At 36.8% G+C, this 23,576-nt stretch overlaps 1 protein-coding gene across 3 annotated transcripts in view; it reads left to right on the top strand.

Annotated features, from left to right (window-relative positions):
- The window catches only part of SRFBP1 (serum response factor binding protein 1), a 63,531-nt gene that overhangs the window by 34,212 nt on the left and 5,743 nt on the right, over positions 1–23,576 (top strand). For all 3 annotated transcript variants that reach the window (XM_064405811.1, XM_064405814.1, XM_064405813.1), the window contains one exon: positions 8,166–8,237. In XM_064405811.1, coding sequence (XP_064261881.1) covers positions 8,166–8,237 — 72 coding nt within the window. The remainder of the gene's footprint in view (positions 1–8,165; positions 8,238–23,576) is intronic.

The following is a 23,576-nucleotide window of genomic DNA, read 5'->3' on the forward strand; positions in this document are numbered from 1 at the left end:
CCTGACACCAGTGTAGTTTACAAAAAGAACAATTGCTAGACAAGTTCCTCTTGAAGTACATTCTTAAATTCCCAATGATTAACTGTGATTTTGGAGTATTCTTTTTTTTTTTTTTTTAATGGTTAGGATAGTTAATTTGCATCAAAATCAGTTTCCTTTGTTCATCTAAAGTGAGGTGATTCCTAAGCTTCTGATTTCTTTGGGAAGTTGCATTCTGGTAATTTCCTCTAGTGACACCTTTGGTTTTGTTATTTTAAAATATGAATTAAATTTTACCTTTTTTCTTAATCTGTTTTGTAGTATTTCTCTCCAAGTTGTTGTTAACCCAGCAAGGTTGAAAATTAACAATTTCAAGAAAGATTACTTTTTTATTTTGAGGTGTCTAATATTAAAATCAAAGACAATCAAAAGCAATGTAAAATTCAGTACAGCTTTTGAAAATTTTAGGCAGTAGATAAAATATGCAAAGTCATTAAAAATACATTAAATATCTTTGGTGCACACAGCAGGAAAATTAGAAACTGTAGAACCATTAATTCTTATGCTTTTCTTCCTCTTTGTAATGCAGTTCTTAGATAAATTATTAATTGAAAACTCTATCATTACTTTTGAACATCATAATAATCTTAAACCCAAGTGATACAGGGGAATGTATTTAAATTGTAATTCACTTAACCTGTTTCTCCAATTAGAGAGAAAATGTCTTCATTTCTGTTGGATGAAACCTCTCTTTTCAGGATATGGGGATAGAGAACCAAGTAATCCAGTCAGGTCACTGGCAAAAGCTGTGTTGGCTATACTGGTGAAACAAATAATTTTTTTGAAAATACATTGAATCTTTTTTCTTGCTGTGCTTTTGCTTTGCTGTAGTTGTCTGTCCTTTATGACACAAGTGTGTACAGTAAAACTTGACTTTCACAGAAAGCTACATTTCTGCATACATATATTTTTAGATATTTATCAGACTTGCTGCATTGACTGTAAGCTTAGCAAAGGCTAACTTCTTGAAGTTATTTATTAAAAGAATATATTGTTTCTGAATATGTGCAAACTTCTGAAATAGTATTTATTCAAGTACTGTTAGATTTCTCTTTGAAATCTGTTAGTGCATATTTGTCTTTGATAGTGAAAAGACACTTCCACAACATGCAGAGCATTGCTAGTCAGAAAGACATTCGTAGCCCCCATTGTAATGTGGCATCTAATTTTCATAGAATAAAGAGTACATTAGTAATATGCTGATTTGTTTTGTTTGTATTCATTTTGAGTGCACATGTGCCTCAACAGACAGTCTTGTCTTTGTCACTGTATTACATTGCATTAGATAAAACGGTCTTCCCAAACACATGCACCCCACAGTGGTTAGTTACTATCTTTTATGGTTTCTTACTACACAGTAGAGCCCTGTGTTTTTTAAGAAGATTTGCATGATAGCACCACTTAGATTTTGTGTCCTTCTGTAATCTGAAAAGCAAGAATTTATGCCAGTGAGTCACCAAATACTGAATATAGCTCCCAAAACTAGATTCCTTTATTTTTTCTATCTGAAAGGCGTAGGCTCTGCCATAAATGTGCACAAACATTGAAAATCCTAAATGTTGTCTTGCCAGGAAGAATGGCAAGTCAGACTGAATGAGGTAGAGAGGTCTTTAACCTTAGTGTGAGTAAATTAGGTATAACTTGTCTTTTATTTATTTTCCTAAGAATTTTGTATATGTTTGTTGTTTTTGAGTATTAAAAATAAATTGGTTTAATGGTGTTTTATTTAAATCCAGTATTGTGTCTTAGTAGGCACAGCAAGGCCCTTCCCTATGTGATATGAGTGGATTGTGGTAACAGAGGACAGCTGAAGTGCTAATGTTTCCCAGCACATCCTCTGCCCTTAACTGCAAGTGTGATTCACCCAACAGCTCCAAGAACAAGTCCCTATTTCAGCTGCATGGGCCAGCAAGTCAGCTGACACTTTCAGGATGGGTGAGTGCAGGCTTTTTCCCAATGACAGTTAAAAAAACTAACAGGAAAGTTTTTAGCATGGAGATGCATTCATGAAGTATTACAGTATTCTTAACAAGTGACTTGGCAGTCTTCATAATTTTCTGGACATCAGTCAGCTTCAGACCTATGACAGAGATGGCCCTAACAGCACCATCCTGGACTTCCTGTCAAATCAATCTACCTCTCATGAGACTATTACTGGCCCCCACTGGGATTCTCATCTGTGGATTGAAAACCTCAGTCCTTCTCAGCAGGAAACTCCTGTTAAATATGTAATGCTTTCATATTCACAGATGTGTCTGCTGCAAAAGGTGGCAATGGTAGGTCTTGCTTTAGAAATGCAATCAATGTAACATCTTAATGGTTATCCAATCTGTTTATTCGCACCAAGTAAAATAAACTGATCCATTGCACCACTTGGGCATTCTCACATTGTCATTCAGCTGGGAGGATAAATTTTTACTGGGAGCTGTCAGAGTGAGCAAAGCAGGAAATCATTAAAACAAAGGTGTGTTCTCAGGTGAAAAATGCTTTACTGTGGAAGGTGCAGTTGCAAAAAGTAGCAAGTACAGTGTTCTGAGTTTACCCATCATCAGAGTACAGTTGGGGAAATGTGGGACAAATCAGCAGGCCTCTCTGGAAGCATTTTATGTAATTTACAGGTGATGGATAAAGATGAGAGTGACCTGGATTGCCTGGATTTCATTGAGGAAAAAACTAAAGCCAAATGGAAGATGAAATTTCCAGGGCTAAGGCTACAGACTCTTTGTCTAGGATCAGTCTTCTCTTCTTCTGTGAGATTTACCGAGAAAGATACTGCCTCCCATTTTATTCCTGTTTTAAAAGTTGTAGTTAATAAATGAGAGCAAATACAAAAGATACTTGGAGACCTTACGTATCTTTAAACTTTTATTCTGTGGTAGATGAAGTTCAGGATATCTTAATTACTCAGAAAATAGCTTGAGAGGTGTTTTACTAATAGTTTATAAACACTGGCAGTAAGTCAGGCATCTACTTGAAAATGCTTACCTCTGTGATAGAATTACATAGGGATTTTATAATAAAGCAGGTAAGTCAGTGTAGCCCTGATTTGTTTCATAAATTTGCTAATAACCTTAAGCCACACTTAACTAGACAATGTAATATTTTACTTATCAGAACAATTTTTTTAATTCTGTTTATTAATTTTATCCAAATTCTTATTCTGGTAGTACTTTTCATCTTGGTTGTACATCTAGTAAAATGGGGACTTGAGGAGATGGAGGTTTGCGATTTTATTTTATATTTTTATATAGGCAGAGTGCCATTTACTTTGGTGTGGTGGTCCACTAATGTGCCTTTACAGTGGAAATTCTTGTATTTGTATTTAGGTCACAACTACTGACAAGGGATTTGGATTTATAAACTGCTAGGGGAGGAAGATATTATTTTTCTTCATAATCAGTTTGATAATAATCAGTTACAGCACTGCATTTCTGGAAAACATGCCTTTGTAACTTAAAAAATTTGTGCTCTTAGAATGGATTTAATTTCTTTTTGGAAGCTGGATAAGCTTTCAGATGAGACATGGCTGATTTATTTCACTACTTTGAGGAGATCCCATTTTTGTGTATTTTCACAATGGTAATACTTACCCATAAGTCTGAGACTACTTTTATTCTGAATGACTAAAATACTGAACTTCTGAAGACTTAGGGGAGCAAATTGGTTATGACAAGAAGACATACAGGGATTAAACTGTAGGGAAAGAAAAGCTTAAAAAGTGTTCTAGAATTTTTTTCTCTTATACCTTTCTCCTCATAAGCAACCTAGAAAAATGACAGAAAGTCTCAAAGACAGACTGAATGCTCTGGAAAAATATAAGAAACTTTGTGGGGAAATAGTCTCAAACACAGGTTTAAGGGTAAAGATTATGGTTATGTTTTAAAAGCTGGAAGTGCATAAATGGGTAGCAAACTATACCTGAGATTTCACCAGACATACGACTTTTGGTGAGGGTGTTCTGTTTCTATTTCTATATACCTTGATTCTATTACTTTTTTTTTTTGTAGAAGTTTCAGCATTTTGTGATGAAAATAATATTTTCATATGGAAGGGTTTAAAACTTGCACAGCTAAGAAAATGTCAAAAAATAATGATGAGAAGTAATGGATATTATGATAAAGGTAAACAAAAAATACTAGTCAAAACAAAATCGAAATTGTGTCTTTTTAGTAGTCTGAAGACTCTTAAATTGCTTCCACAGGCTGCTGGCAGTCTGGGGTTTTTTTCTGAGTAATCTAAAACTGCCTGAGATAGCATAGCTGGGAATACATTTTGTATGAAAAATCTTGTATTTCTGAGATGTGTTGAAGCCTCATTTGACAGCAAGTTTTTTTGGTTTTGCTGTCTTTCAGAGGCTGTTCAATAAATTACATTTCCATGGCTTTTAGGTTAGAACCTCTCTCTTACTCAGTATCACTTGGATAAAGTGTCATCTGAGCAGCCACAATCAATATAAGCATGAAATCCTATTTTCACATACAATTTACATTTGATGTACTTCTCTTCAATATAGTCTTGTCTTTCTGTGTAAGACAGTTACGGTTTATTTTAAAAAAAAAAAGAAATCTCCTAACATTGCTGTTCTGAGTTTCTGTAAGTACTGGGGTGAGCTCACTGCCACCAGTACTCTGTTCAGAGATGATTGCCTGCCCCACAACCACCCTTTCCTGTGCCCCAGTGCTCGCTTTGCCCAGCCTAGGCCAGTCTTTGCCCACCCATAGTTACTTTTTCCGCAAATTTGGTATTTCACTGTAACTTTGTATACAATGTTGGTTTCATGTAATATTAATAGTTCAGTTACCTTAATACCTTGCAAGATGTCCGCCCCTGAAGTCTGCCCTGTGTTCCACCTTTCCATGGAGCTTGTCTGGTTTTTGTGGTACTCTGCCCTGATGATCTGTACAGCCACTCTGCAGCTTCTTGCATTGTCTGTCACATCCAGCTTTCTTATGTCCAGTAGTTTTTCACAACCTGTTTATTCATCTCAGGCCAAGGTCTGGTCATCTGCAGCTAGGATCCAACTGGCTGACAGGTCAGTTCTCCTGCCACTGCTCCACTGCCCACTGGGGCAGCTACCTGAGCAGTGAATGACTGGAGGAGCGTCAGTCCCCACACAGTTGCAAAAATTGAGTCAGGCTGGTCCTACTGCTGCCACGCCTTTGCCACCTCTTCCCAGTGTCATCTTGACATTTTTTTCTTTTCTTACCTGTTTGTAATTTCACCTCTTTGTCCCCTGCCTGCAAGTGCTGTAAGGACTAGGTGCCAGCTGCTGAGGGTATGGGGCAAGCAGCAGGAGTCAGGGCAGGAGTGTAGGTGTCTAAGCCTGTGGTGTCTCCACTCCAGGCACAGGGGCAGTAACAGCATATGCACTGTCAGGGAGGACAGGCAGTGTGTGTCCCTGTCTAACCATTTTGTGGTTCTGTGATCTGGGAAGGGATATCAGGTGGCCATAGGGCCCTTGCTGGTGCCTGTGAGTGTGTGCATCTGCCTTCGGGTGACTTGCTGCCCGCCACTAAGTGGGAGGCCCATGAGGGGGCACAAGAGCTATGACCCAGGCCAAGGGGTATTAGATGGACAGAAGCATAAGCTGTGCTGCTACTGAGGGACCCACTCATGCATTTGTGCATTTTGAGAGGGTGGGAGGTGGTATGCTCTCAGTAATGAACTTCAGTCCTGATGAGAAAAGAAGGAAGAGGTCTTGGCTGGCTCTGCTGAAGTTCATGTGAGTCCTGAGAGTGCTACATCCTGTAAAGCTGAGCTTCTCTACTGGTTGAACCTGTCAATAAGAAAGCAACTGCTACATATATGGACCTGGGACAGACACCTATTGATCTCTGGACACATTGGGCTGGGCTGAAGCATCAGGGCAGGAGGAATCCCTGGATGGGCCTCGAAGATGCTGGAGGGGGCATCCATTTATAACATCCCTTAGCACAATTGGAAAGAAGGTTCTATAATAGATATTCAGTACCAAGATTTTCCTTGTGAGTCAGGTGCACCTCAGAGTTGAGAAAACTGTATAAAAACAGCACTGTTTCTTTTTCTGTTTTATTATCTGTTGCTGACCATTAATAGAGGCAGAATAAACATGTATTTATTACAGTAACTTGACTCATGTGACTACATTTACAAAACCAAGGTTCTGTGGAAGAATATATAAATCAAAAATGCTTAGTTTGCCTTAAGTCTAGGAGAAGTGAAGGAGATAATTTATAAAGTTGGGGATTTAAGCCTGAACGGAAGGTTCTTGGCCTCATTTTGTATCCTCGCCATTTCAGTGTGGCTTTAATGACTTCACATTCCAAAGTGTAATTCATTCTTCAGTATTATTCGTGATTCTGCAACGTCTTGGGAATTCTGCAATGTTATCATATCAAAATTAAACTTCTGACATTCTCATGGAGGGATTGCTGAGGTTTGTCTGCCTCTGCCCTGAACCCTGTTGCAGCATTTAAATCCTAAGGAGACAGGAAATAGGCAGTTTTATTTGGGATGAAGATCATAGGAATTATATTTTTTTGTGTTTTTGTTCTTTTTTCATAAACCAACAGCTTGATTTAATGAAAAAATTGGGTTAGAGAGCTTCATTCGTAACCCCTAACCTCCTATGTGACAGTAAGCATGTCACATAACCAACGTGTCCTACTTTCACCATCTGTGAAACGCTTTGGAGAGTCACGGAAAACTGAATCATAGGTCTTTTCCATCTCTGTTAGGTCATCCAGTTGTTCATCTGCCAGTAGAAGATTGTTTCCTACATCCACCAGTGTTTTTCCAGTGTGGATCCTGTCCTCTAAGTGATTGGGCTTCCACTAGTACTTTTGGGAGATGATTTTGCAGAGTTCTAGATCTCATTGTCAGGAAGTTCTGACATTCACAAAAAGAGATACTTTGTTGTTGTTAATTTAACTGAGTTCTGTTACTTTTTTCCCATTACTAGATAATTGTTTACAGTTTTAAGTCATACGCAATTCATGATAAATAAATAGATAAATTGCAAGTGTCTGTAAAGTATCTTATCTATACAAAGAAGAAAAACATAAGGTTTTGAGATGCAAGGTATGACCTTTTATAAGAAGGTAAGCTACTTGGTTCTTCCTGAAATTACGTCTAAGGAAATGTACAGACTGCTCCGGATTTACAACAGAAAAGGGATAGAATATGGAACTTAACAGTGGAGTTAAAATGTAGGTATTGGAATAGGTTTCAAGAATTGTTAAGCAGGGAAAGAAAGAAATTAACAAATACAGTGTAGTTGTTGAACATGAAAGCTATAAGAAGAACTAAGTTACTTTGTAGAGAATTTTAACTTTTCAAAATGTGGAGATGTTATTTGCATCTGGCATAAGTATAGTTAAACTGCTTTTGAAATGGCAAATGGCTATCTGGGAAACTTAACTGGTATGTAACATGACTTTTTGTTGTACTGCCCCTAGGAGGAAAATAATGTTTAATTAATTCCTTTGATGAGGTTAATACAGTATTTTGTAATACAACCAACATAAAGCATGTGTCTTAAAATAGCAAGAAATCTGTCGTGGAGTCATGCTTTATAAAATATTCAGCTTTTAACAAAATCTACTGTCCAGAATTTTCATTCCTCTATTTTAGCTGCCACTGCAAATGCTTAAGTCCACAAATGCAAGCTGCATATTCAGTCAGTCTCTTTAGAAAAAAAAAACCATACTATTTTTTCATCTCACCTTCATTTTCATTGTCTTTAACTTAACATATTCATGTACATTGTTAGGACGTAACTTCATCAGAAGATAAGTCAGGAATTTAAGGCCCTCCAGAGTTTATTTGTAATACAACAATATGGACAATTGAAATATTTCTGTGAATAAAACCACCCATTCTACATACTTTGCTGTTGAAAAATCCCTCTTGCCTTCAGCACTAGTATATGCAGTCAGATTAGGTATGAGGTAGTGTTTTGAAAAGGTCAGTCAGTATAAATGTAGTGTTTACATACACACAAAAAAATTTGCCATATAATGAGCTGGTTTTCTTACTTTAAGAGATGAGGGAGGTGCCATGATTAGAATGTTTATAAGGAAGGTGAATCTTAGAAAGACTTCATATGGTCTGATCATAATAAGAATAAACTTATCTTTTGTCTACAGGAAATAAAACCAGATGAAGTTACCAGACTTGCTCTTAGGACAGAAGTTAATTTTGAAAGTGTCTGCAAAAAGGTAAGTCTTGCTGGTTTTTGTTTTCCTTCCCCTGCTGCTCTGAGCGTGAAAGGGTGCATGTGTGGGTGCCAGTACATGGATTTGGCACAATGTGTTCTGTTTGTTGTGTTGTATCTTCATTGGACATCTTCCTTTTCTGAGGAGGTGTATTCACTGGGACATATCTACAGAAAAATGAATAGCTATCTGGTATGAATTGTCATTAGTCAGGTGGTCTAGTCCGTAGTAATTACAACTGAATACCATGAAGCATAGTAGTGATTTCTTAGTCTTTATAAATAGATTTGTTTTGTTTATATAGTATACATGATATAGTATAAATTCAATTAGTATATATTAATTTTCAATTAGTATAAATAATCTGAGTAAGCTTTCAGCAACAGTTGGAAAAAGGCTCTCAATACTTTCAAATGCAGAGGGAAGTTTCTATGTGTAAACAAAACAGGACAAACATTATCTTGAAATAAAGGTGGAATTCTAACACTCCTGTGACTCGTACATTTCAGTGTAATGTTTCTCTTGAAGCCTGCTGATGGTACAGTGTCAAATATTAACAGCCTAACTTGTGATGTCTTAAGAGATTAAATGAAGACATAGAAGTGTGACGACACTCATTGAAATAAGCAGCTGAGGCTGAGAGCAGTCCTGTTTCAAAGAGCATGTTACATTTTTGATGCAAGAAGGCAATTCTGAGTTTAAAAATGTCAATGCATTAAGTTTTATTTTTTTTCACTTTATCCTTAATTCCTGGTTGGTCCACTGAGGAAGGCTGAAACTTGAAATGTTTGTTGTACACAGGATAAGTTTTAATGTAGAATTGGGTAATTTACTCCTTTAATGGCATCATTAGTTTGTAATGTAACTCTGCTGTTGCATATTATAGTCATGTGATGTAGTTCAAGTGTGCAGCAATTTTTTCAATGTTTCATGTCAGCAAAATCAAGTTAATAGGAAAATATCGTAGGAATTTGGTATTTCTGGAGAAGGGTTTGGGTAGAAGTATCCTAATTGTTTTTCCTTCTCTTAATGATAGAAGAGAGTAAGGAAAAGGTCACAGATAACACTGACATGAAGCTAAAAAAGCATTCTTTTTTTAAATTTATTTAACCAGGGTTTTCCAGTGTGAAGATGAGGCAGTGAGAAACTGGTTACTGTGGTATTAGAAATGGGGCAGACATGAAGATTTTGAATATGTGAGGACACATGGAGAGGGATTTAGTTCTTGAAGAGGGATGCTAAATTCAGTGACGTTTTGTGGCTTAACCATAGGAGATTCTTCTGCCAAGACTTCAAATTCATCAGGCTTATGCTGATTTCATAAAGTGAAGGAGCACAAAAATAAAATTATTGATGCTATTTTTTAAAGGAGTTTGTAGGTTCACAGCTGGAATTTTATTTTCTAAGGTGGCAATTTTATTGAAAACAATGCTGAAGAAATGTAATTAATCTTACTTTCACCCCATTATTGTTTATATATTCATAGTCATGACTGATGGTGTGCTTCTCATATTTACTTAAAGTCTTAAAATAAGCTTTAATTCAGCTTTAATTCTTGAAAATGTGTAATGCATGGAGTTGTTTCAGGGTTTTGATCTGTTTTCTGTTACTTTCTGCTGGTGGCCCTGTTTTTATGGGGAATGGAAGCCTGTTAATCTCACAGTTTTTAGTGGATGGAACTTGCATTTCAAATCAAGCTGATGGATAGATGCTGATGCTTTCTTAAATCCGCAGAGGGTTTTAACCTCACTGCAGTAGAAGAATATGTATAATATATATCATAACTTCACTGTTTGCTTTTGGTTGACCATAACATATCCCCAACTAAAGAAGGCATCCCTTCTGTGCTGAAACAGAAGTTATTTCTCCAGAATTTTATTTCTTATTCTCCCACTTAGTCATTAAATATACAATTTAAAAAAATTTTGATTTTCTATCCTTAGCAATATTCTGTAGTCTCATGAAATACAGACTACACTGTTTACCTTTTCATTAACTTGAGTTTCAAAATATTTGAAGGAAAACATCCTGTGGCTGTTTTCATTTTCATAATAGGTTTGTTTTCATTGACAAAAGGCAGTCTGCTTTTAATTCACTGTGGAATGCTGAATATTAGTTTTGCATAGTGGTCATGTAGTCAAGATACTTTTTTAATTGCTTCTGCTCACTGAGCTTTTATGTTCCATTGCTATTTCCCAGCCTTTTTCAGAATAAGTTAAGCATACTTTTCTGTTTAAAAAGAGTTTGGATATATTTCCATCAAGTACAATGAAATTGTGCTAAGTGTTTAGCAGGTAGCAGTTTACTGGGAGTTCCTGTGATTTAGATTTCAATATGGCTGTATTGATAATAAGCAGATCAGATTTATCGAGTTGCTGGCAGTGTTGGCAAGAGTCACCAGCCCCCTGGCACAAGACTTTTTATAAAAGTGTTACAGGAAGCAGCTGGTGAACAATTCTTTGTCTGCTGAAGTATGTTTAATCTATTTGAATATTGCTATAACTAGCACCATTGTTACCAAGAGGTGATAAATCCTATAGTAAAAATTTTAATAAATGTTACCGTGCAACTTGACTAGGTTTTATATTGTTTGTTCTATTTACAGCTGTTGAAGAGCAGAACCTGTATTTTGTAGGTTTTCTCCAAGTCCTTGTGCACTTTTTGCACCAAGTTGTGCATTGGCTGTCACAAATATATTTGTGACAGACATTAGTAAAATTAGAAAAACATGTCATAGAGCTCATATTTTAAACTCACATTTGCAGCTGTGATGGCATTTTGAGCTGTTGCATACAGCATATATTCCTGCAGTGTATGAGAAGCTTGATTCATCAGTGTTATGCTCCAGGACACTGAAGTTACAAATTGGAAGCTAATCCTAATAATGCTGTTCATTGCAAGCAGAAAACTGAACTGGGCACTGGCAAAGCACTTCAACTTGTCGCTAACAGAGGTTTTACTGAACAGTCATTCAGATGGGTGAAGATAGGCAGGATAAATAAGTTAATACCAATTAATGTTTTTCCGGTATTACAAAAGCGTGTTTATAATTGGGGTGTTTCCTCAGGAAAGGAGGACTTTGGTCCACCTGCAAACACCTTCATCATAACCACAGTTGGTTTTGTTGCTTTTGCTAACAGATGTTCACTAACAAGTCCTTGGGCAAAAAGGACATGAGAAGGAAGTTAGAAAGGTGTTTCTGCCCAGGACAGACAGGAAGAAGAATGACAAAGCTACAGGGCTAAATATGTATTAACTTTATTTCTTTCAAAAGTGTGTTTCAATGACATTATCAAAATAGCATTTGTCAGATTTGTGTCCTTTTTAAATTATGCAGGTGATGACCTGAGATTAGTCTATAAATTCACAGCTTCTCTGTCATAAATAACCAAAAAAAGAGCAAGGGTGGAGTAGTCACAATCCTAGTTTTGTTCTTCTTTTTAGATTTATATTGAAAATGTTTTTCGCACCTACAGTATGTGAAAGGCTGTGAAAGTTTATGAAAGGCTGCTAGCTTTAGGGCTTTAATTAAGATTGGGTAATTAATTGGAGCACCAGGTGTCCCAGAATCACTCACTAGATGGATACAAGACATCATTTGTGCTGAAGGAATACACGAGACATTGTTCTACTAAATACACTTATTTAGTAAGGAAATTTTAAACTTAATACTCCTCGTAATTTTGGACTTTTTGGCAGGATAAGAAAGATGTTATTTCTGAATCAAGTAGAATTTTTGATTAAACACATCTATATCTATAGAGCAGCAGTCATATCTGTCTTTCCTAATTTTGAAAAATAGAAAGATTTCTCTCTTTTCTGATAATCCTAAATGTATGTTTGTGATCTTTGCTTTCATTTATTTTTAAAAATGTACTTCCTAGTTGAAGATATCTTAACCTCTGCATGTACTGTAGATTTAATCTGAGGAAATGTACTAAATCATAAAAAAGGCCCCTAAAAAGGGTTTTCTGCATTTTAATTGGAGACTTGCTGTTAGCTTCAAAGGCTTTGAATCAAACACAGAATAGTTGCTGTCTTTTGTTTAGTGTTAGGGGGATTTTTCCACAACCTCCTCTCTTCTCCTCCCCCCAGCCCTCCTGAAGAATTCTGTTCATGACACAAGCATACTAATTAGTCTAGATGTTATTATTGATGTAAAACTTCTTTTTCTGTTGTTAGTGCCTTTAAGAGTAGATTCTTATGTAAATGGATTTTTAACATTGCTTATGGAAATACTTTGTTTGCAGTACATAAATCATAGGGACAAGACTATTGTATGAATCAATTAACTTTGTATTACTGATATGATATTCTATAAGCATTGTATAATATGCTTATCATTAATACATTGCAATTTTGTTGTTTGATTTTGGCTGTGTGGGGGCAAACAGCTGGTGGTTTTGGGGAACCCATGAAAAACTTGATTCTCCTTCTCTAAATTTTGGTTATTACACACACTGATGGCCTACCTGGATTTCACAGATAATCTCTATCTCCCTCCCTGCCCCCTTGCCTATGAGTATTAAGTACTGGAAACATTGTTATCTTATTTCCTTTTTCTCCAGAAGGACTGTACTGCCTTACTAGGTACATGGTTTCTATTCTCCAACAAAGTAAGATTTGTTGGAGAATTATTTCAGCATGAAACAATGGATACTAATTTGCATATTAGATGCTAGATAGACTTTTCTCTCTGTAGTAGATGCATCTGTCAACATGTTAGATTTCTTGGAAATATGTTGCATTCATTTAATATTACAATTTCCTGCATCACAGACTAAGATAATTGTCTTTATGCTGGGCATCAGTGTTACAGAGTTTAATTCTTTTTTTTCGTGAGTATTTTTACTCACTTTGAATGGAAGTTACACTAAATGTATGAAGCCACAGTTTCCTGAGAATTTTCTATGTCAAACACCAGATGTTAGTTAAACAGGAATGTCTCTAGTCTTCCGAAGACTACTGATGAAGTGAAGAATTTTGCATTCATTGATGAATATCACATTCAGGTGTAAATACATTCTCGGTGTGACTGATTGTTCTCTGTTTTCTTTTCCTGAAAGTTCATCTTCCAAATTTGATCTCTTGAACTCCAAGCTGTTTAGCATGGCCTTTATTTATATACCAGGCTGTATTTCAGAGCCTAGAATCCATTACTGTGGCTGCAACTGTAATTTTATATCAGTATAAATGAAGTCTGCCAATTTTTGACAAATCTCTCTCCAGTCTTCTTCCCGCCTATTTTGCTTTGCAGTTGTGTGTCTGTTGGCCTGGCCAGTATCAATCCCTCCCCAGGCTTCCAGTGGGAGAGTACAGAGTTGTGCTGGGTTCTGTCCATGTCACTCCCACCTTATCCATCTTCTCCAGTTGCCCCTTCACATTCAAACTAGGCTGCCATACACACTCCACTATAGTGCCACTGTTTGAGAGCAAGGGGGTAGGCTAGACCAAAGCTAGCATTGTCTTTAACATCAGAGTAGCAATTGCAATGAGCTCAGTTTGACCACAGCTTTGATTTTGCTCATTCTGGAAGAAGTCTTCTTTTAAGTTCAGTATCGAAATAAGCTTCTACTAATTTTGGCAGTGTTTCACAGAGATATTGTTTATCTCTAACACAAAAGGGCTGACTCCTTTCAGATTTTAAATTGCTAGTCCAAGAATCTTTCTACCACTCATTTGCATTCCTGTGAGACTGTATTTCTTAATTTTGTTGCCTGAACATTTCAAGTTTGCTAAAGTAGAGTCTTGTCCCTAGACTCAGAAGTGGTGTGATTGCCTTTGATTTGAAGTGCTCATTTCACTTACTTGATGTGCCAGACCAGAATGTGGGCAAACATATCATAGTTAGTAAAGCTCAGAGAAAGTTGTTTCACATTTTTGTGAGTGAGATTTGGCTTGCATCCCCAGGTAATTCAAACAGAATGAATATGCTTGTGAAGGCATAATGGATGAAAAGTGGCGTGGGTAGAACAGTGCTGTTGAAGTCAGATACGGCTGTGGCAGTGGTGGTGTGTGTGATGGTGTGATGCATGATGCTGCATGGCTGTACTTCTTCAGTCACAGAAAGCTTTATGTTGCAGCACTCACAAAAGACAATCAACTCACAACTTTCATTTCTATTTTAAATTAATGATGTGTCATCAGTATCTGTCTGGATTTGAGCTGTCACAGGAATAATAGAGGAGAATATAAGCTTGAAGAAAATACAAGAAAAGTGAGATAAAAAGAGGTTCTCAGGGTACTGTGGTTGATTTGGCAGCCGTTTGGTTTGGTTTGGTTTTTGTTGTTTTGTTGGGTTTTGGGGATGGTTGTTTTTTGTTGTTTTTTTTTTTTTTTTAATAAAGGCCAAGTTGCTGATAGCCACAATCTCCTTCTCCAGAATATTGCCCAGACTCACATACAATGCCTATGAGGCAGAATACCAGTGCCTAGATAAGTGTAGGGTATAAAAACGAGACACTTAGATACTTGTAGTGTGTTTGGGGCCAGGAAAAGCTGAAGGATGACCCTGCAGCATTGTCCATACTGCAATGGGCTGTCAGTGATGAGAATTTTAAAGGACATAAAGGAATATTTAAAAGCTCAGGGGAGATTATATGCATGGAGGAACATCAAACTAGCAATGATATAATACACAGGGAGCATGTGGCTACTTTTGAGGATGTCTCTTACAGGCCCAGGACAGAACAGCTTGATCCAACAAGTAATGAGGGTAAATCAGACCGACTACAGTGACAGTTGATTGACACCTCCAGTACTAAGGTATACAGGGAAAGAGTGTAAATTATGAATGCTTCAATATTTACCCTTGCACTGAAAACAGTAATGGCAGGGAGATAGAATTCCTGACATGTATCATCATCACAGATGATATAGATAATATAGATGCCCTTCTTCCACCACATCTTCAAGATGCAAATTGCAATTTAATTCAATTTACCATCTTTACAGGGATAATGGGATGCAATGTACACACATCAGAGTGGTACTTTTCTGTGAAGCACTGTTGCTTAACAGTTCAAAGGTATTACCAGAAAAAAAAAGCACTCAAGTGTTTTGAATGGAAGTTCCAACTGTAACAAAAGTTTGATACCAGTTCTGTACTGGCTGTACCAGGCTCCAGTGAGAATGATAATGGTGAAGAGAAAATGTTCAATGTGACTAGAGAAGCTACAAATTTAGGAAAGATAATAAGAGTCAATGTTTTCAGTTACTCTTAATTATTTTGAATACTAAAGACAGAATCTTTAAATTGTATTTTTTATGTATCCATAAAACTGATTACTTTCCCTATGGATATCCCATAGTAATTACTGAAAGTAATCAGTTTGTAAAGTTGATCCACATGAAGGGGCAGGGAGATAGATTTGTGCAACCAAATGACAAAGCGAAATGTTTCCTCTGTCTTGCCATCTATCTCTAAATACTCTGAGAATTGACATTCATTGAGCAATTTCAACCAAGCTTCCTATAGCTGGTTTTAAGAGATCCAACTTCCAGCAGGAAGGCTTTTTTCTATGTTTGTGAATTTGAGAAATCGGTGAACTCTGGAGGGGAAAATGGCCATAGTTTATGTCTTGATCTTGCTTTCAGAAGCACAATAGAGTTGGGACTCTGTGATAGTGTGCCAAGTGAATGCACTCCTATCTAGAAGAAAAGTGCAAGGAGAAAACATAAGGTAGAATTTACATGAGTTTAAACATTATTTTGGTTGCTTGTTTAGAGAATTGTAAGTGTTAAAATGTCTTTAATGTTATATAAACAAGTGTGATTACTTATGTTAAAGACTAACAGTTCCTTGTGCATTATTAACTGGAAAAACTATTTCTGTATATTTGCTTTGTCGTGTGACTCAGAATTGCATTACAAAATTAAAGAAAAAATCTGACATTCCTGATATTTCTGAAAATGAAAGCCAGACGCTGGTGTCTTATGCTCCTTTTATTTTCACAAATGAAACTCTGTCAGGTTTTCATTATATATATAAAATGTAAAAATAAAGTACATTATTCTGATTTCTTCCCATCTCTCCTATACAGGTAAGTTTTTAAAGTGCCCAACTAAGTACTAAGAAATTGATACTTAGAAAAATCAAAAATGTAAAACAAAAGTTATGGAATTAAGCAGGCTCTTTCAGCTCATTAGTAACCCCATCAAACTGTTGTTAACACTGAAAAACTAGGAGAAAAAGTGCTAGAGCCACCGTTGCCTGAAACTGTAGATGTTGCTGAATTATTGGAATTCTGTTTAAAAAAATTCTTATGTATTGAGATGCCAATGAACATAGCTACTTTCAAGACCATCCAGTTGAAAAGGTTTAATCTTGGTAAAATGACAGCATAAGTTTACAGCACATTGCACCTCTCTGGCAATATTGATAGGTAAGACAAAGTATTGGAAACTTGACAGTACTTTAGTTACATATAGGTGTGTGTTCCTGGTGGAAGTGCTTGCAACTGTAAAGGTCTGACCAAGACAAGATCTGTCCACAGGGATAATTATTTTCCTTTATGTAATAAATTATCTGAAATATACCTGATTAAAGTGGCACTTCTTTTTGAAATATTAGCTAGTTTTAAAGCATTACATCTGTTTTAAATTTGAAAAGCTCAACTACATCTACTTTCTCTGCTATAAACTTAAGTTCATATATGTTTATACTACAGTGCAGTATCAAGCTGCATCTGAGTAGTTATAGTTTGAGGTTTGAACATCTGTTTTAAAATTAAATATTGTAAGGATATCTCAAGATTACATCCCTGATAGTTTGGTACAGAGTTTTGTCAGCATATCGATGTCATAGGGACAACTGTGAATATTTCAGTTCTGAAACTCCTGTGGTTCATCCAAGACAGAATATTTTAACTTCTTGGTTCATTATAATAGTTTTAATAATACAGAGCTCATCCCTTTATCACCAATTTAGTTGCTACCATCAGCTCCACTCAGTCTTTAGACAAGCCCATGGTGTGCAGCTGACTCATGGGAGTTCAGATGCATTCAGGTTAAAATGAAGTCAGAGAATTCTGTTTACTGATTGTTTTACAGCTCTGCCTAAGTGTTATTGGTCTCCTTTGTGGTTTTGCTCTCTTTTCTAGAACAAATAAGTATAAATAATCAATTTTTAATATTTTCTTTAAAAATGTGTTTCATATTTAATTTTTACATTACCTAGTTTAACTGTCTCTTCAGACTTAATAAACAGCTGCCTGTTTTAATTTTTCAGGCCCTCAGTCAAGATGGCCAGTTACAAGAAATTATCTCAACTTTACTTTTTTGTAAAAGTCAGTTATGGTTTCAGATCTGATATATAGTTGGTGTTTCCTTCAAATTTCATTTTCTTCTCTTCTCTATGTGGATTTTGTGGCAAAGAACTTTCTTTTTCTCACAGCTACTGCCTGTTTTCCAAGATGTATTTTGTTTCTATTCCCCCTGGAGTATGTATTTTCTTTCAGGGTTTCTATTGATCTTATTCTGCTTTACAGTTTAATCTCTCAGTATGATTGTCTCTTGCCTTTGTGGGATGGAATGTTTGCTTGGTTTTCTTATGTGGAGTTTGGGTGGGTTTTTTAGTGCCATCTATGCTCTCCCCCAAAATTGTTTATGCAGTTTGGCAAGGTGCATGTATTTTATAGCAATACTGTGCCCAAATGGTTCAAATGTCAAAATATATATGAAATACATATATTTTATAGAAAGCTGTATATTAAAACAAACAAGTAGCCTTTATACTGCTATACTTTGTGTTTGATTTTACATTTGTATAAGTCAGAACTGCATGTATTTTATCCTGGTGAATTGTCCAGGATGTACAATTTAAATTATTTAATTTTTTTAGACTCTAAATAGGGAGCACTCCCTTCACATCTGTTTTCCACTTGGAATTTGTCCACAGTTTTCTATAGCTTAAAATAATGTTCAGCATTCTCCTAGGTTTTCTTAAAGGCCAGCAGTGGTTTCAGTGTTCATATGAATTAGACCATCACAACTCAGGGAAGAGTTGTTACAGAGCTCACTTTGTGTCCTCTTTAATAAGTTTAAGAAGTTTTTTGTTTTTTAATGTGCACATTGTTTGTGTGGGATGTCAAATTGAGATGATTATAGACACATAGCCTTACTAGCCTTGGAAAAAATGAAGATGAGTTAGAAGCAGTTTCCACTTACACCTAGAGTTGAACCAGTTCTCCATAAGGAAATAATCAAGAATCCATGCCTACTTTAATCTTGACTTTTTTCTTCTGACTTTTCTGTATTGAAACAATCATAAGAATTGTTTTTTTGCATAAAGAGAAAAAGAAAAGTGTAGAAGATTAAGTACATAATTTGTACTGGGCAGGTCTGGGGTTTATGCCAAGCCCTGCTGTAGATCACTCTGATAGTTTGGGATTAATTACTCCGCTTCTCTTTGACCATTTCCAAATTTGAAAAATAAGCATTTACTTCACGCTTTTTTGCCTGGCTAAATGAATTGTGACAGATTAGTCCGAAACTCTATTGACTCTTTCATACTCATATTAAATATGGTCATCTAACATTTGCAGAGTGCTAGGCTTTTTAAAGAGCCTAACATCTTGAAATGCTTAGATAGTAGGTACTTTTTATCGTGCATGTAGTAAAGAACCACAAATAATCTATTTTTATTTGAATCAATGACCTATTTGGAACTCTTATTTTAAAAGAAGAGGAGGAATGATAGAAGCATGTTTATACATCAGACTTCTTGATAAAAGACAAGCCAAAAAACAAGACAAGACAAACTTAATATGGAAATGAACGTGAATCTAGGTGAGCAAATCTATTGGGAAAAGGGTAGCTTTGGTCCAGACATTCAAATAAAATTACAGCTGTGTAAGTACCTTGATAGTATTTAGAAGAATCTCATGCTGTTCCCTGGTGCTAGATTCAAGAGTCTGTGGTAGAGAGTGATGAGTTGAGTCAGTGCTGCTGCTGGCAGCCCAAGCTCAGATAGTTTTTCCAGACTTCTACCTTCTACTGTGTGCAGTTTTACATATGAGCAAAAATATTGTGCATATTGCCAGGTACCCCATGTCTTCAGTTTCGTAATGTTCTTCATAGTGTTTTGTGCTGGGTTTGCATGGCAGGATTTTGGTGAATGGGTTGGCTATAGGGTATGTATTCTGTGAGAAGGGGCCAGAAGATTGCCCTGTGTCTAACGGAGCCAGTGCCATCCAGCTCCAGGATGGACCCACAACTGGCCAAGGCTGAGCCCTTCAGCGATGGTAGCAGCACCTCTGGGATAACAGAGTTAAAAAGGAATGGGGGGAATGCACAGCAGCAATTGCAACCAGGGAAGAGAGGAGTGAGAATATGTGGGAGAAAGAAGAGGAGGAGGTGCTTCAGGCACTGGAGCTGAGGAGGGAGCAGAAGAGATAATGTGTGAACTGACCCAAGGCCCCCCATTCCCTACCTCCCTGTGCCACTGGGGTGGGAGAAGCAGAGAAAATGGCAAGTGAAATTGAGTCTGGGAGGAAAGGAGTGGTAGAGGGAAGGTGTTTTAGATGTTTTTAGATCTCAAAACCTTATTCTTATTTGATTGGCAATAAATTATTACTTCCCCAAGCTGTCTGTTTTGCCAGTTGTGATACTTGGTTAGTGATCTCTCCCTGTCCATCCCTTGACGTGAATCTTTCATTGTATTTTCTCTCCCTTGTGCTGCTGAGGAGGTGAGTGGTAAAAACAGTTTCACTGGGCACCTGGCATCCAGCTGAGGTTGATCCATCATGGCTTTCAAGATAAATAAAGTTAATATCCAAATACTTTCGTGGTTGAATTACTATGATTAAAAAAAAAAAAAGTCAGTTAATATAAACTGTGGCAAGCATTGAAAAGAATAATAAACAAGTTTTCTTGTGTATCTTGATGTTTTATAAGAATTTGTTCACTTTTAGTTCTGTAGTTCTGTCATAGAACAGAGTTTTTGCAGAGGTTTTAGATCTGTTAAGACTTTTAGATTTGTTAATCTTCAAATGGAAATTTTTATCAGCCTATTTTAAAATTGTATATTATCCAATTAAAAATAAAAATCTGCTGAAACTTGGGTAATTTCCTGAGATGCATAAAGAAATTATTTCTTTAAGAACTTCTCACCAGTCATGCTATTAAACTATTATAATTGCTACTTTCTAACACTGTGTGATCATTTTGATGTTATGTTGAAAATAGTTAAAGCTTGAGTGAAGTCAAAGTAGTAGATTATTATAAAAATGAGAGGTTTTGGCAGATGATGAGTAAATAATTTGTCATCATTTGTCATCATTAATGTGAGACAGTCAACTACCAACCCCTTGCTGTCAGGAGCTGAGACAGCAATGCTGCCATGAGTAATACCATTAACCAGTGGCTTCCCATACCAAAATCATCACCATGTCTGATGGCCACAAATCACATGCTGTATGCCTTACCGACATAAAGCAAGAGGGAGAAATTGCTGAGTTTCACAGTCAGAACGTAACTTCTTTCAAGTCTTGTTCCAAAGCAGTATGAGGTCATGGTGTAGACTTGGGTGGCAGCCATGATTTGGCACCTTGAACCACCCTGTGACTTCACATTAATCACATCTGCTGTTATGAAGGACAGCTGTAACTAGTTAGAGTTTTGTAAAGAATGTGTAGTTTCTAGTTGTTTGGTCAGTTTTTGCTATTTTTTAATAGAGAGGTCTTCTCCCAAGCTGCTAATAAAGGGTATTGCAATGACGTCTTCTTTGGCCCAGAATTGGATGTTAACCTTTTTTATGCTTACTCTAGCTAGTATTGACTCTTTTTTTTACCTCCTTCTTAAATTCAGGGTGTTGTTAACATCTGAAATTAAACTGCACTTCTAGGTAGTTTAAAAACTAGTATCACATTCTCCAATGTTGGTTTCTGTATCATGTTTTTTCCATATCACATTCTCCAATGTTGGTTTCTGTATCGTGTTTTTTCCATGTACTGTTTACTTCCCAGTGGCGTTTCTTACTGTCTCCATTTGAATATCATTGTTTTAAATAGCTGACTAATGACAGATGCAGAGCCACAAAGCATTACCAGTTTAGTAGCACTCTCGCCCAGGTGAAACTGTAGTTGTTGTCCTTATAGTAGTATATGCTTCTAATAACAGTCTTGTTTCTGATGAGATCTGTAGTGAGGCAATTCCCTTTCTGTGCAAAAGTCAGTTGAAGAACAGAATATGACCTTTTTCCTGTTACTGATTATAACTATAGCAGAGAGGGTACAGACAAAAGTCTTGGAACAGAAAGATTATTCAGAATACAACAATGGTCAAAAGTCTACACTTCATATTCTCGGATTAATCATGGGTTCTGCCCTTTAATTCATCCTGAAGCTCTACTGTCTCAGACTTACTACCGAGGCATACCATTCAGCTCCTGCAATCCCATCTGCCTTGAAACACTCACTTTCTCATTCTCACTTTATTACCTGCATGGTATGAAACAAGTTCTACCCACACGGCTTATGCCTGATGTTTACATCACACTGCTCCTTCTTTTTACCCTGTGGTGCCAGCTCTCAGAGCCATTCCAAACTTCTGACCTGTTCCAACCCATCTCAAAACTTGCACTGAGAATCTGCTTTTATCTTCGCAAGTTTGTAACGTTCATTCTCTTCACAGTCATTGCCACTATTTGCCAAGCTTGTCTTTCTTGTGTGGGGCTTACATGTGTGTTTGATAATACATGTTTTTAATATTATTTACATAAATAACACGTTATTTACCAAGATAGAATTTTAGAGGTGACTGTCTTCAGGTGGTTTAACTGTAGCCAACAGCAAGTGGCAGGCAGCTGCTCACTCACTCCTGCACCAGCAAGATCAGGGAGAGAATTGGAACGATAAAAGCTAGACAACTCACAGGCTGAGATAAAGACCATTTAATAGAGAAATCAAAAGCTGTGCACAATAGGAAAGCAAAACAAGGAATTAAGTCAGTGCTTCCTATGCCAGGCAGATGTTCAGCCATCTCTAGGAGAGCAGGGCCCTATCAGACAGTGACAGTGACTTGGAAAAACAAACACCACTCCAAATGTCCCCCCCATTCCTCCTTTTGCCCCCCTTCATGTACTGAGCATGATGTCACATGGTCTGGAATATCCCTTTGGTCAGCTGGGGCCACCTCTCCCAGCTGTATCTCCCCCCAACCTCCCAGGCACCCCAATTTCCTCACCAACATGGGAGTACTAAAGAAGAAAAGGCCTTGAATCTGTGTAAGCCCTGCTCAAAAATAACAAAACATCTCTGTATCATCAACCCTGTGTCCACCACAAATCCCAAACACAGCCCCATGCCAGCCCCTGTGAAGGAAATTAGTTCTACCCCAGCCTCAACCAGCACATAACTTAAAATTTCTCACTGCAAAGTGTGACTATGCACTGCTTTGTAGCTTTGTTCACTTTCCAGTGCCTCAGTTGCACACTGAAGGACAAAGAACGTTCCTGTAGAAAGTACTAGCACATTCTTGTGTAAAAGTAGTGCAAAATAGTACAAGAAGTAGTAGAATTATGTCAGGATAAAGATGTACAATTTTAGTATCTAATTATACATCCAAGGGATAGGAAGGAGTGGGGAAAGTGTTCTTGATTGTAAAGACAGTTGGTATTTCTTTGTTAAGTCTTTTTCTATATTGTCTATATTTCTAAAACATTTTATATACTGGAAAATATTTGAGGGAAAATAAAGTGAGCATGGGTTGTGCCAAAAATACCCCAAACCAAAGCAAAACCAAAAAATCCGTATACAGAAAAATGAGAAATTTGAGGGAATGTGAATATCGTGTGTTTGTTAGTTGGTGGCTATCACTCTGAGTAGTGTTTGTGAAGTATTTTACTCTAAGGAAAAAAATGTGGTTATTCCATATGGATTGTCCTATATATGCTTAAAGCCTTTCTATAAATACTTGAACTAAAAGACACCAGATGTTGCACAGAAGCTGCTGCTGCTTTCTGAACGTCATGGTATATTCTTTCAAAACCCACAGGAAGTAGCTGAGGGAAAAAGTATATTAATTAAGTTCAGAAATAGATTTTCCAGCTATAGAATAATCTCCAAAGAAAATAGCATATGATCTTCAGAAATGTGAGTTTTCTGTCCCAAGAATCTGGTGGCAGCATGCAGCACTGTCACATGGGGATCAAAATTCAGATGTCAAGTTCTTAGAGCTAAACTAAACTAGCCTGGAAATAAGCCAATCTGTGGCCCTTGGAAATGGACCCATCGTTTGACCTGTCTCCTCTGGCCAGTGTTCATAGTTCTGTAGACAGACTTTGGGGAGAACAATTTTCCAGTTTTTCTTGACCTGAAGAAATAATGTTTTAGTAGCAGAGAC

This window comes from Passer domesticus, chromosome Z, assembly GCF_036417665.1.
Source record: "Passer domesticus isolate bPasDom1 chromosome Z, bPasDom1.hap1, whole genome shotgun sequence".
Lineage (NCBI taxonomy): Eukaryota > Metazoa > Chordata > Aves > Passeriformes > Passeridae > Passer > Passer domesticus.